At 42.2% G+C, this 15,084-nt stretch overlaps 1 protein-coding gene across 2 annotated transcripts in view; it reads right to left on the bottom strand.

The window, feature by feature from the left end:
* Positions 1–8,954, bottom strand: part of Pde5a (phosphodiesterase 5A) — a 121,320-nt gene extending 112,366 nt beyond the window's left edge. The window contains exon 1 of one of the 2 annotated variants that reach the window (XM_021195436.2): positions 8,555–8,954. In XM_021195436.2, coding sequence (XP_021051095.1) covers positions 8,555–8,676 — 122 coding nt within the window. In that variant the 5' untranslated portion in view covers positions 8,677–8,954. Of the gene's footprint in view, positions 1–7,264; positions 7,716–8,554 lie in introns of those variants that run through there. The other variant, XM_021195438.2, reaches the window with a different exon arrangement.
* Between the last annotated feature and the right edge of the window lie 6,130 nt (positions 8,955–15,084).

The following is a 15,084-nucleotide window of genomic DNA, read 5'->3' as shown; positions in this document are numbered from 1 at the left end:
GAAATCAAGGCTGGATTTGAGCTTAAGACTCACTTAGTCTCAGTTTCCCGCCAGCTGGGATTACAGGGATGCACCATCTTGTCCAGCCCTCCATTTCTTCCTTTTAAGTACTTAATTTTAAAATACCTTTTGGGGCAGGCCAAATGGCTCAGGAGTAAAAGTATCTGCCTCCAAGCCTGAGCATCTAACTTTGATCCCCGGAACCCAGATGATGGAAGGAGAGAAACGACTCCCATAGGTTGACCTCTGACCTCTGTAAACTGACTGTAATACACTTGAACACACACACACACACACACACACACATACACACACTAAAATAAATGTAACAGCACCATTTTTACAGAAACTCTTAACATGCTGAAAAATTTTTTTTCAAAGTATTTTTAAATTAAAAATTAAAAATGTACTCACAATATGATTAGTGAAACCCATATATGACATTACTTTCTGAATCATACATAAAGATTATGAACTAAACATTTAATTGAGAAAAACAATTACAAGAATTAATTTGAATAAAGTTATATAGCCATATATGTTAGAAAATAAGCAATAACTAAATCATAGCAATATTTTATTATATGATAATTCTATACCTGGACATACTTTTTTAACTTAATAAAAATGTTATCGGACATTTGGGTATAAAAATTTGCCTTTTTACACTTTATCCAACTTAAGGGAAACACTGAAGGCAGGTTGATAGCACCCCTGGCCTTCAAGGATACTTACAGAGCAGTTCTTTGAGCAATAACTTTTGAGAAAGCTTTCTTGGGTGCCTTAACCAAAACAGAGGGAAAATCTGCAGGTGCGACTAATCCGCCAAACACAAGTGCACGTTCATGTTTATAATTACACTATTAAAACGTCACGGTTTTGTCCATTTCCATGTTCTTTATCCACCAGTTGTATCAATTAATCATTAGTACCTGAATTAGAAAGAGCCTACTTAATCCTCAGACTGGAAAGAATTATTGTATAAAAATCTGCTAAAATTATTTGTAGGAAAAAAAACCCACAAAAATAACTCCCATAAAAATAATGTTGGCTATGTTTCCTGCTCTTAGATCCTTATTTTATACAGTTGTAGTTACAATGTTTGCATAATTTGACCTGGATCCACTACTCAAGTTTGGAAAAATACAAGAACAGAATGTTTAACTTGAAAAACTGATGCTGTGTTCTCCTGAGAAGCAAGAGATGTTGGAGCTGCAGGAGACTGTCAAAGCTCACGTGTGTCGCGTGTCCTTTCTCCTCAGCCTCTCACTGCTCCTACTGGAGGAGACAGATGAAGCTCGTGTCGTCTTGTGTCCTTCAAGACGACTCCTGTCTTCATTAACAATGAAGTTGGGAACAAAACCTCACAGCCTAATTCCTATACCAATTACCTTGCCAGAGTCTTGCACATCCCAAACCAGGCTTGCTCAAGCCATTAATAAAAAGCCATCTGAAAATGAGGGGCCATTGAGGCTTTCTAAAGTCCCTAATGTGATGTTCTGATTCTCATTTGCCAAAAACATGGGATGACTATCAACATTTATGAACAAGTCTTAGTTATTATTAATTCTCACTATGAAAATTATCAACTATCAGAAAACCGCACACTACTATGAACAAAAAAACACGACTAGAAAGAACAGGGAACATACATTATCTCCTTTAATTGTCTTGAGAACTTTAAGGGTTAAAGCCCATCTGGTCGAATTTAGAGTCAGTAAGTAACATACCTAACACCATTCTCTCAGAAAGATGGCTTCAGAATTGACCCCTAAGCTTGTCACATGTAAGCTTCCTAATTTCCATAAACAGAAACACGTTTCGAAGGTTGTAAAAACAGTGGATCTAAACTGCATAATGGCGCCCATCCTTGAGGGAAATGTGGAAATTCGTGGGAACAGATTTGATTTCACAGTCTTGGGGGTGTTCTTGGCATTAAGGATCCTTCTGGCATTAAGTGTCTGGGCCTGAGGATATAATTCACCCTGCAATTTTGACGGACAGCTTCTCAAGGCATCACAGCCAAATTCCAACCTCCACTTTTGAGGAACACTTTACTGAGGAAAAGGTTAGCTGGCTATAAGGCTCCTAAGGGAACCAGGAGATTTTAGGCACTTCACTTCTTTCACAGTCTCTACTCTGACTTGGCTTTGACATGGCAATGAAATGTATCCTCTACCTCGGTTGGTTCTTCAGTATTTGAAAAGGCTTCTCTCCTCTGAGAGAAACTTTCCAAGACCAAATCAGAGAATGCAGAACAGCTTCCCGAAGTCTGATACTCATAACTGCCAAGTTAAAAGGGTCATTCTGTTTTGTATTTTCCCTTGCATTCCTAATTATATGTAAGAACAATTTCGCCTAAAGAGAAACCTGCTCCTATCTGAAAGAAAGCATAGAAACCAAAGCCTACGCACTACATAAATATATAGATTGGCTTGCAGTTTAGAAATCAGAGAAACCGTGCTGAGTGGACATTTATCAACCTGAAGTCCTAAGGGCTCAAAACAGATATATTCTGAAGTTCTATAAAAGTGCTTTGGCTTGGTATTTTCAAAAGATCATAGTTAAACCATAAAAAAGGTGAGGGGCGGAGTATGTCAGAAATGAGTGGAATCTCCTACTTATTACCAAGTATTGCCCTTCAATTTTAGTGGGAAAGTAAACATGCAAGCAGACTTTTACATCATATGAAAAATGAAAACCCAAAGTGAGTTTGTTGTGCTATAGGACTAAAGGGTACATGAGTGCTCCAAGGGTCAGTGGGAGAAGTGAGATGTTGCTAAGCAACATGCTGTACTGTCCCTCACCCCACTTGGGGCCATAAGGACTTTGCAAGGGGCATTTGATGACTGCTGCCAATTTGCATTTGACTGTAGCTTTATCATTCTGTTCAGAACTCACTTAAAATGTAACTTAGGCCAGCAGTTGCCTAAATGTTGTAACTAGGGTTAAAGTACATCTTTATATTAATTTTACTTTTAATAGTACCACATTCAACTTAACATTCAAAGGAAAAGAACTCAAAGATGGCTGAAGCAGGAAGGTTCCTACGAATTTGGAGATACATGGCTACACAGTGAGTTCTAGAACAGCCTGCAATAGAGTAAGGCTCTATCTAAAAAGAATATAAAAATAAAGGCTGTGGATTTGGGGAAAGTCAGTACCAGATACTGCATCTGGCAAACTGGTCTGTGCATAGTAAGCAGTTTCTATAGGGTTTTAAAGTTTATTAAGCTTACAAAGCCTTTCCCTTCCTCACTCCCACCCCTGACCTTGCCCGTAAAGGTAAACTGAGACTGTGGGTTACCTGTGGGAGTAGTCAGACTTCCCTACTCTCTTGGATACAGTGGTTGGTCCAGAGTAGGCAGATGACCCAAGTAACGGAGGAGCAGTGTGGGGAGCACGGCCAAGAGTCAAAAGGAGCCTTTTTAACAGCACACGTTTAAAACTCATCAAAGACAAGCTCTGCCAGCACAGGAAGAAAGCATGCAAGAAAACAGAGCTGAAGTTCAAGGCCAAAAGACAGAGGATGAGGGAAAGACAGGCAAAATAAAATAAAATAAAATAAAATAAAATAAAATAAAATAAAATAAAATGAACAGAATCTTAACAACATTATCTGGTCAGGTGACCTCATAACTGAAGCAATTGCTGGTCATTCCAATCAATTTCATATGGGCTACACAGAGAAACCCTGCCTCAATAAACCAAAAGAAGAAGAAGAAAAGAGTATTTGTCAACATAGACAAATAGAAACTTAACACTCAATTTGTTTTGCCTACCTTAAATATTTGATTGAGAATAATTATGAAGTCCTACCATTCATTAAAAATGAGTAGAGTCTTTACATTAAAAAAGATACAACTTAAAATAAAATAAAATGAGTATAACAAGCTAGCAAATAATATTATAGAGCTAAATAGCAGAAGAGTGAGTCACTTGGAGAGACTCTCTTCCTGTGTGTGATTCCAGTGTGTGAAGCCCCCAGGAGCTGACCCCTGGAGAACATGAAGTGAAAGTTACTTCCAAGTCCAGTCATTGCTAGAACAGCAGTCAGCCTTGACCCACATCTGTGCCTCTAAGCTAATGAATGTTACAGGAAACCCTGCAAAGTCTACGCACAACATTCAGAAATTAAGCATTTTCAACTCTCTGTGACCAATCAACTCAGTGGTTTATTCCATTGCCCCACTTCTTATTAAGGATTTTTTTCATCCCCACATTCAGCTCTGAAAACAACAACAGAAGCAAACATAACTTGAAAACCACAATTGAAACTTTAATAATTTATGTTTTGGGTAGAAACAAATAAATACTATCGAGTTCTGTTTAGTCTTTTCTGCTACAAAAGAAATCATTCTAGAGCATTATTAAAATACTCAAGACAACTTGAGCAAAGCTATAATTTGTATCTCCAAATACAATGGAACCGGTGCGGTGTGTCTGGGTAAAACACATTGTCTGCCATTGATGTAGAGGGAGTGTGAAACTTTATACAGTTTTTTTAGTTTAATTATCTTAAAAAGAAACAATGTAAGAGTCTAGAGATCATCTATGTAGATGGAATTATTTTAAAGACAACTGGGGCTGAGCATGTACACGGTTCTCTGATGGGACTTAACTTGCCTACAGTGCTGGGGGCTGTAGATACAATTTCTAACTCCATGAAAAATAAATCATGATACCTGAAGAATGCAAAACACCAGTGTTTCCTAATCTTAAAATACTGTGAACATGATATAATAGAAACAGTAATAGTTTCTATATAATTTTACAAGTTTATTGAGTTTACATTATAACATGAAAATCGTTTTATTTCAAGAGAGCCATTTATGGTTAATCCTGCATGAAATCTACAATTTTCTTTTCTTTTTTTTTTTTTTTTTTTTTTTTTTACAAATCTTGATCACATAGTTCAGGCTCTAAGAAGGATCTAGAGCTCTGAAAACATCATAAAGAGGAGGGCACTGGGAAATGGTGTTGTTTGAAGAGTTTTGGTGGACCCTTCTAGGCAGGAAGAATTGAAGCCTAGCAGAATGCTTCTGGGAGACTAGAAAGCAGCACAAACTCGGGGAACACAAGAGAACTGGCCATTAGTGTGTGAGACTTACCGCTCTCGAGAGAGGAACTCACACTTACAGACTGGGCCAGTGCTCTGAAGATTACATTATTCTTAATACAGGCCTTTCCTTTAAAAATATGCTTACTAAATTATTTGTTTGAACATTGTGAACATTTCTACCCCTATGTAATTATAGAAGCAGTAAGTTTTTAGAATGGATAGCAATATTTATTGTAAGAATGGATAGCAATATTTATTTTACATCCTCCATCTAAATTTAACATATGTGCCTTACAAATAAAATGATACTTCTTTTAGAAATGAAGAGGGAACCAGTCATAATGGCCCATGCCCACAATATTTTAAGTATTTGGGAAGCTGAGGTACATTAAGCCTGGGCTACACAGTGAGTTCAAAACCACAGGACAACTTAATGAGACCTTATCTCAAAAATAACAAATTTTTGAGTGCTGGGTATGATATAGCTCAATTGGCAGAGCACTGCCCTTGCATACAGAAGACCATAATTAATTTCCAGTACTGCACCAAAAGGAATAAACACAAAAAGTCAAGAAGAGAATGACAAAGCATCCCATATACAGGACCCAGAAACTTAACTAATGCAGCACAGCTTTGTGGTATGAAATATGTCACACTCCTGTGACAAGGACCTGTACAACTTCTGTTCCTGGACTTTGATCCAACCTGCCATAAAGCCTTTTAAGTCTCTTGTTTCCAGTATATACCAAATATTCTCAGGCTTTTGCCTGGCACAAAACAAGCAATAAAATCCAACCACCTCACCCCTCCAAAACAAAATGACTTAAAACATCACCCACAGTCGTTGACCTGACCTATAACTAATGAAAAGTAACACTATTCAAATATGCTGTCAAGAATAACAACACGTAATAAGTGGCTTCGGCAACAAGAAGGTCTTCGCTGTAAATGTCTGCATGTTAAAACCTCCAATTAATGCAGTCCTGGAGGAGTCTATAAACTGTTTAGATTAGTGACGGTGGAGATGTCCACTTGCAGTTCACTAGGAAAACAATGTCAATTTTCATGCCAATATATGATGTTATAACGTGTTCAACTTTCACACTCAAATTCGTACAAATGGATTGTGACAACTGAAAAGCTTCCATTCATCCCTTTGTTCAACTCCATGCAGAAGGCCCTCAGCCTACATAATAATTCCTAGATTATTATTCTTTATGTCAATAACTTTCTGAACTTTACATGCACACAGTACACACATAATGTCCTAACTTGAAAAAGCCTTTGGGGTCTCAGAATATCTAATTTTACAGTTAGCATTGTAATTGAGATTTTAATTGTATTTTTAATTTTAATTTTAATTTCCACTTGAGAGGGGAAAAAGTAATAGTAAATTATCAAACGACTCTTTTCACTTTCAACTACAATGTTGCTACTCTTTCAAGGTTTTTGGAAGGTTATAAAAAGCGCCCAGCCTAGGACCACTCAAAAACCTCCAGTAAGCTATCCATAGTCTGTCTTTAAAGCGGAGAGGAAAAAACAAAGAATGGGTCATTTTTGCTGTATTTTTAGCTTTCAACTGTTAACAGCCCATCTAAAGGACACCTCCAAAGCATACCTTAAAACTCAGCCCGGCTCTCTGGCCCCTCCCCATTTTCTGTGCTCTAATTCAAAGGGAGCAGAGGATGGAAGTGTACAGTGAAAGGACACGGGAGACAGATGGTCTCAAGAGTAGCTAATAACCCGTGGAAACTGGTGGTTCCCAGCAATCGATAATTCTAGGTCGAGATGGTCTGTCTTGTTGCTTCGGCTCAAACTCTCTGTAATGTTTTAAAAAGAAACTGCTCTACTTTCTGTGTTATCATCCGATCCCTCTACGCTCAGAATTTGATGGGGAAAAGCATAATGTGGGGTGGGAGGTGAAAGGAGGGCTGGGTACTTAGAGTATATCTGGGCTCAGCCATGAAAAGCTAGACTCACGAGCAAAACGCCAAAACTGTCCAGAAGAGGCTCAGTGAGAAAAGAGAGAAAACTGACCCCCATGTAGTATCTCGGTGAAAAAGCAAGGAGAGACAAAGTCATACTGCCCATCTATCAGGCGGCCTCATCTCCCGCAGGTGTGCGGGGTGCCCCCTCCAGCTTTCGCTAACCCCCGCAGCCCTTCCCCAGGCAAAGTGGCCAGCGGGATGTTGAAGGAAGTACCTCGTTTTGTCTCCAAAGGGCAACATAGCAAAGGTAGGGCGCTCGTTTCTGAACTCCTCGGATGGTGGACTCGGGAGACTCTGGGGGCCGGCGGAGTTCCGTGAGTGCCCGACCGGCTCCCCTACGGCCCCCGCCGCCTCTTCGCTGTGGGTCGCCGGCTGCGGACCCCGCGTGGCGTCGCCCCCTGGCGGGCAGCGCCCGGCCGAGTGGCGGCCGCGCTCGGGCGAGTCCCCGCCGGCTCGACCACCATCCCCGCCCGGCGAGAGTCGCCCTCCCGGCTCGGGCGGCCAGCACCAGCTGCTCGACGGCCGTTGCCCCAAGGCGCCGGTGGCGGGGCTCCAGCCCCTTCTCCAAAGCAGAGCTTGTTAGTTCAGCCCAGATCGGCGCGCCGGAGGCAAGCGCGCGCGCGGGCTTCACGGCGACTCCTCGAGCTTCGGGAGACCCGCCCGCCACGCACTCCGCTCCACCCTCTCGTCCCTCCGCTCCACTCTCAAGTCTGCGCGAGCCCCGACTGCCCGTGCAGCAGTCGGATCCTAAAGGACAGGCTCCCTCCTCCACGCCCTCCGCGGCGGCCTCCCGGCGTTTGGCTCGAGACCAGGAAGAACTGGCCTCTGGGGTGCTCCGGGTCCCTGGGTCCCCGAGTCCGCCCGGGCCGCCTCCCTCCCGCCCTTTGTGTGCGCGCCGCAAAGCTCCGCGAAAATCTTCCTTGCGGCGACGCAGCCAGAAGAGGGATGTTCAGGGGGCTATTGGAGGACTAAAGGCGACAGTCCTCACTAGGGACGACCGGGGCAAGCTGCAGCACCCAGGCTTCCCAGTGGCCTGGTCCAGACCCCACGGCTTCCCCGCCCCTCCAGGGTCAGAGCAAGCCGGGCAGGGGAGGAGCGCGGCCACTGGGACGCGCCCGCAGCGGTGCTTCCGGAGCCACTGGGAAGGGGCTCTGGCTTGTTTTGGTTTTTGCTAAGCGGGTTTGGGAGGGAAACCGGGAGAGTAGAGGGGAGGGGGGAAGGCCCGTGAAAGTAATCTTGCTCCCGGGCCGGGTGTAAGCTTTTGTTTTTAACTTCGTGGGCAAGTCGTTTCTAATCCGACGCCTCGCTTCTCAACTGTGCTGGCTTTAAGTAGAGGACTCCAGTTCGTACTGGGACCGAGAAGCTACTTCCGAAGCAAAGGGCCTGGGAACAGGGATTGTTTAATATTGAACCGAGGGGAAAATTCAATTTGGGGGAGGAGAGAGATCAGCCCCAGGTCACGCTTCATGTCCCTGGCCGTGTCCTTTGTGGCTCCTCTTCTTACCTGGTGGCCTTTCTAACAAAGTAAGAGAAGGTAAAGTCCCGGTGATCGTCCAGCCACGCTTCCACCCAGTCCGGGTCCCGCTGCTGCTGCGACCGCACGGAGCTGGAGCCCGCTCGTTCCATGGTGCTTGCCGCGCGTCTCTGCGGCTCGGGGATGCCGGATTTCCACCCCGCCTGGTTCCTCTCTCAGAGGAGCAGGACAGTGTTCGAGACCCTCCCCTTTTGCCTTTCTTCGGCCCTGCAGTGTCTCTGCGAAGCCACAGAGACGCGGGCCGGCCCCCGAGCTCGCTCAGCCCCGCCCCTCCAGGTCCCCGAGGTTCCCAGGTGGCGGGCGTCCTCCTTGGGGTCCCGCGGAAACCGGCTTTCTGCATCTGCCTTGGCGCTGACTGGCGAGCCCTCCGGAAGCCAAGTGGCCAAGGCTAGGAGGACTCCAGACCGCCGCTGGGGTGCGCTGTGGGCCGAGCCAGCAAAGGTGACAGTGGGTGGATTTGCAATTCCCAACCAACCAACTCTAGGACGGGACGATCACATCAAGGACTCATCTACAGTCCAGAAGGCAAGAGGCAGGAGCTTCCCTAGAAAGTGAGAAAAAAAGCTAACGTGGTTGTTTTTCCTCGTTCTTAGTAGTATAGGGACAGCCCCGCCTTACTTTTTTCCTTAAGCAACTCTTGGTGGAGAGAACCTAGAACCTGTCTCCCTCACAGCAGGCCTCACAGTGACTACGAGCACTCTGACCACCAACCCTACAAGCTAGGGAGAGACGTGAGGAAGAAACCACTAGGACAAACCTGCCAGTGCGGGTCATGGTGACTTCCATCAACACCACACCCGAGCTTAAAGCTAACATCAATTGTAAAGTGCCTTGATTCACACGCCAAAGACCCTCCTTATGGAAGTGCAAGATTCGGGTAGGCATAGGACATAAAAATGACAACTACCTATCCTTGGCCTGTGAATTTTGAAGATAAAAATACCTCTACACGATTCTGCTGACTTAAGAACTCATAACACTAGCTACCCATGTACAACTGGGAACACCAGTTAGCCTGATTGAAAATGAACTCATTTGTATTTAACTGGCATCAATACCTCTGAAATGGTATTGCTTTACGTTGCTTATTGCTGTGATAAAATTACATGACCAAAGCAACACATGACACATTATATTAGATTTTAAAATTATAGCTCTCTCCTGATATGTTACTATGACATTAAATATGCTTAGAGAGTAGGGAGTTTCTCCTTGTTGGTGAACCCCACCCCCACCCCATATCTACACATTCCTCCTACCAGGAAGTCACCTAATTTAAAACTGAACTCTGGGATAATAGCTAGAAATTAGCCCTTAACTGTTTGTGTCCGCTCCCTCCAAAGTTCATATTGACACTTAATTCTGGACCTGAAGAGATGGTTGAATGATTAAGAGTCCTTCCTTCACCCCCCCCCCCCCCAGAACTCCCAGGGACTAAACCACCAACCAAGGAGTACATATGAAGGGACCCATGGCTCCAGCCGCATATGTAGTAGAGGGTGGCCCTTGGTCCTGTGAAGGCTAGATGGCCTTGTGTAGGGGAATGCCAGGGTGAGTAGGTGGGAGTGGGTGGGTTGGGGAGCATCCTCATAGATGCAGGGGGAGGGGAAATGGGATAGGGGGCTTGGGGGCAGGGGGTGACAACATTTGAAATTTAAATAAAGAAAATATCAAAAAATAAAAAGAGTTCTTCCTTCTATTCCGTAAGTTGGGGTTCAGTTCCAAAGCTGTCATTGCTGGTTAAGCCATTTCTTCCCTCTCAGGCTCTTCCCTCGCTTCTCTGCTATCTCCACTCCCATGGGCTGGCTACCTCCAGACCTATGGCCGACAGCCAGCTTCACCTGATAAATCTCTCCTCCTCTGTCCCTTCAGTCTGGTCATATCCACACCCACAGGACTAGTGCAGCACAAGGTTCTAATACCACCTTTGCCCGTTCTAGTCCAATCAAAGAATTCATGTGCCAGCTAAGTCACCCAGCCACTGCACTGGCCCAGTCTAAGACGGGACAAATTCTTACCTCAAACACGCAACCAAAGAAAGAAGGTCACACTCACAAGTCACACTGCAAACACGATATGAACAGCCAAAATGCTGTGTCCCATCAAACACAGTAGTCCTATAGAAATGTTTTCTACTAAGAATGACTTAGATGAACCTCGGAACACAGCATTTAAGAGAGCAATCATAAACTTTACCAAAGAATTCAAGAAAATTAAAGAAGACACAGGCACCACATTGAACTTTAAGATAACAATAAATGCCTGAGTGACATTCAAGAAAATGCCAATATTTGCCTGAAGGAAATGACAAAGACAATTTAGGGTTTGAAATCAGGATTGAATAAGGAGATAGCAATATTGAAAAGAATTCCTGCTAAAGTGGAAACACAATGGGAAAAACTCAATAACCTGACCAAAGAACTCAAGAGAGAGCCTTACAAACAGAATAGATTGAAGATTAGACAAAGCAATCAAAGGTGGTGGAAAAAACTTTCAAGTACAGAAAATGAATATGCAGATAGTGTATAACACTAACACCATGGAAAGAGTAATTCCTTGAATTTTCATGTATAGATTAGAAAGATCATAGAAGGAAACTTTCCCATGTAGAAACATCCATACAGACACAAGAAGCACACAAAACATTAAATTGAAAAGACTACAAAAGAAACCCCCACATCACATTATAACTAAAATGCTAAATGTGCAGCACAAAGAAAGATTATTGAAAACTACAAGGGAGGAAAGAAAAAAACACAAGTCACATGTAAAGAGAAAGTCACGAGAAAAGCAGCTTAATTCTCTTTTTTTTCTTTTTCAACTTTTTTATTAGATATTTTCTTTATTTACATTTCAAATGCTATCCCCAAAGTCCCCTATACCCTCCCCCCACCGTGCTCCCCTACCCACCTATTCCCACTTCTTGGCCCTGGTGTTCCCCTGTGCTGGGTCATATAAAGTTTGCAAGACCAAGGGGCCTCTCTTCCCAATGATGGCCAACTAGGCCATCTTCTGCTACATATGCAGCTAGAGACACGAGCTCTGGGGGTACTGCTTAGTTCATATTGTTGTTCCACCTATAGGGTTGCAGCTTAATTCTCAATGGGAACTTTAAAATCCAGAAGACTTTGGATCAATGAACTCCGAATTCTAAGAATCCTTGACTGCCAACATAGACTACTATACCCAGCAAGACTATTTGCTATTATGGAAGAAGGGAAAAAAACTTTCTTTGATACAAACAGTGTCCACAAAAACAACCCTACAGAGAATACTAGAAACAATGCTTAAGACTGAAGAGAGGAATTAGCATAGCCAAGCAACCACACAAAGAGAACAAAAGAAGCTATAATTAAACAGTACAAAGCAGGAGTAAACACACACACACACACACACACAATCACTACGATCTATATAGACCTTTCTCTGGGGTATTTTGTTGGGGGGTTTGTTTTGTTGTTTTGCTGTTGTCTGAGACAGGATCTCGCTGTACAACTTTGACTGGCCTGGTCTGGCTATATAGACCCAGCTGGCCTCTAACTCAGGGATCAACTTGCCTCTGCCTTGTGAGTGCTGGGATTAAAGGCACATGCCTCAGCTATATGTCTTTTAGTAATAGTTACCAATGGCCTCAACCCTTTAAACAGCATACGTGGGGAGCTCAATAGACTAAGAAACAAAGCGGCAAATTCTCCCAGACCCTCAAAGACCTAAAATCAATACTTCTTTAATTATTCAAAAGAATAGACAGAAAGACAGAAAGACAGACAAGAGGAAATAAAGAAACAAAAGACCATACCCCAACTTTTTCTACAAGGGAATACTCAAATACCAAAACCAGGTAAAGACAGAACAACAGTAACAGAACCTACAGGCCAATATTTCTGATGAGTATAGAAGCAAAACTCCTCAATAAATACTAGCAAACAGAATACAGGCACTTATGAAGGAGATCACCCACCACCAAATCAGTCCTATCCCAGAAGAGACACAGGGATGGCTCAACATACATGGACTTAAAGAGCCAAGTATGAATTCTCATAACTACAGCCATCTGATATTTGACCAAAAAAAAAAAATGCCAAAATATACACCGGAAGAAAGACAGAATATTCAGCAAGCAGTATGCGAAAATCCACAGACAGAAAAATGAAATTATTCTTGTATCTGTACCACATTGCATTAAAATTAACTCCAAAGACCTCAATTTGAAACCTAAGGTACATCGCTAAAACTGCTAGAATACATAAGAAATGCCCTACAAGACAGATGTAGGTGTAAGAATGGACGTTCTGAATATCAGAACGCCATTTCCCTAGGACTGAAAGCCAGCAATTGGTAAGTGAGAACACAGGAAACCGAACTGCTTGTGTGCAGCTAAAGTCATAATCAACTGAATGAAGAGAGCCACAGAACAGAACAGAATTCGCACCAGCTGCACAAATTTGGAAGAAGGGGTTCTGCACACTCACTGAACCACTAGACAGTATCCAGTACTACTGTTAAGTTCGTTTTGCCATTTAAATTCAGAGTTTGGATCTGACGTAATTCACACATTTAAAATGTAAGGTTAGATTTCAACTTTCAGCCTTATATTAGGATGCCTGTGTGACAGGTTAAAATGTGTATTCGAGTACTATCAGCAGAAAATTTCACTATAATAAATGAAAACACAACAAAATATTTGCTGGAGAGGTATTTGTTGGGTCTATTTAAAGTGAAACGTGGGACTTTTCTTAACTTACTATGACCTTTCTTCAGTGTGTTGAATGTTAAAATTTCAGCAGTTAAACTTTGAAGGTGTTTTGTTTGTTTGCTTGCTTATTTTGTGGTCTTTGACATTTTTACCACATTTACTAAGATGACCTTCCCATGTAGCAGCACTGAGAACCTGCAAGGGTGCACTTTTCTATTGACAGTACTGGAGAAGATATTTCAAGTTGTTATACAAGCATCCTAATATCAACCAAAAATTCTAATACAGCCTTCTATTTTAAACGTGTGAGTTTTGGTCGGATGCTGATTCCCAGCTTAACTGTAACAATGTGGGTCAGAGTGATCCCATGAGTGTACAGGATTACCTTCTTCCAAATCAAATATGGAAATTTCCTACAAATGTCTCTTCCAGCAGCCAGGAATTTAACCTGATGTACCAAAGCTAATCCACGTGGGAAGACCTTCTACAGATGACGGTAACCAGCTGTTCTTCATAACAACAACAGTCATATGTAGAGGAAATAAAATCATATTAATGCAAGGTGATTTAGGGCAGATATCAGACACATTTTCCTGACAAACAGCTGGAAAATGGATGGATTTACAATGAAAACCAACTGTGGAATATTTCCCGAGGGATTTTAATGGACAGTGTAGGCAACCATCTGTTGACGATTCTTTGAAGTCCTGTCTAAGACACAGATCAACCCAAGAAACCAATGGAAGGCTGAGTTTTTCCTTTTGCCTGCACATGGGGAATATGTTAAGCAGAGTAATTATCCTTTATCTTAATAAAAATACTAGCTACTCAAAAAGTACCTAACAGGAAACAGATATAATCAGAAAAAGTCTGTCACTCCCATCCATCTTTCTATTACAGAGATTCTATTCTCTAAAGAAAATGTCCTATGCTAATCAGAATGATAAAACATAAAATAATTAATTAGGATGAAATAGTAAAGAGTGGGTCAATTCCATGTCAATTCTATCAAGGTGTGGCACATTTGAATAAAAGCCAATTTAAAAATGGGTCATTTAAAATAGACCCTTGAAGTGGTTCTTAACCTTAATGCTGCAAGCTTTTAGTACAGTTCTTCATGTTGTGGTGATCCCTGAACCATAAAACTGTTTTTGTTGCTACTTCATAACTGTAAGTTTACCACAGTTACAAATCATAATGTAAATATTTGTGTTTCCCAATGGTCTAAGGCAACCTCTGTGAAACGGTCCATTGTCCCCAAAGAGTTCGTGAACCACAGTTTGAGAACCTCTACTCTACAGGCTGGAGAGATATCTCAGCAGTTAAGAGTATTTGTTGTTTTTATAGAGAACCTGGGTTTGATTCCCAGCACCCATATTGCAGCCACAACCACCTGTAACTCCAATTCCAAGGGATTCAATGCCCTCTTCTGGCCTCCATGAACACCAGATATGCACAGATATATGTGAAGACAAAACATCCATTTATCATAGAATAAAACAATAACAAAGTAAAATAAATTCTAAAACCTAATGGTATAAAGCTGTACCATTTCCAAGAGCACATCTATAGAAGTAGAAGCTCTGATTTCGAATTTGTAGTCCAAAGAATCACTCACATTTGCTTTGAATACAGGGAACACAGAGGAATGGGTGCCCAAAGTCACATTTTTAAAACATTAAATGGAAGAATTCATACACAGGATTATGGAGCCTGCTGCCTCCCACGTGTGTAATGAAAAATCTGATTTTACTATCAAACCAGAGATAGAAAAAAAACTAAACATTGCTATTAGGGAAGTTTC

The sequence above is a fragment of the Mus pahari genome, chromosome 4 (genome assembly GCF_900095145.1).
Source record: "Mus pahari chromosome 4, PAHARI_EIJ_v1.1, whole genome shotgun sequence".
Lineage (NCBI taxonomy): Eukaryota > Metazoa > Chordata > Mammalia > Rodentia > Muridae > Mus > Mus pahari.
Note: the sequence above shows the minus strand (reverse complement) of the source record. Positions and strands in the feature narration are given on the sequence as shown.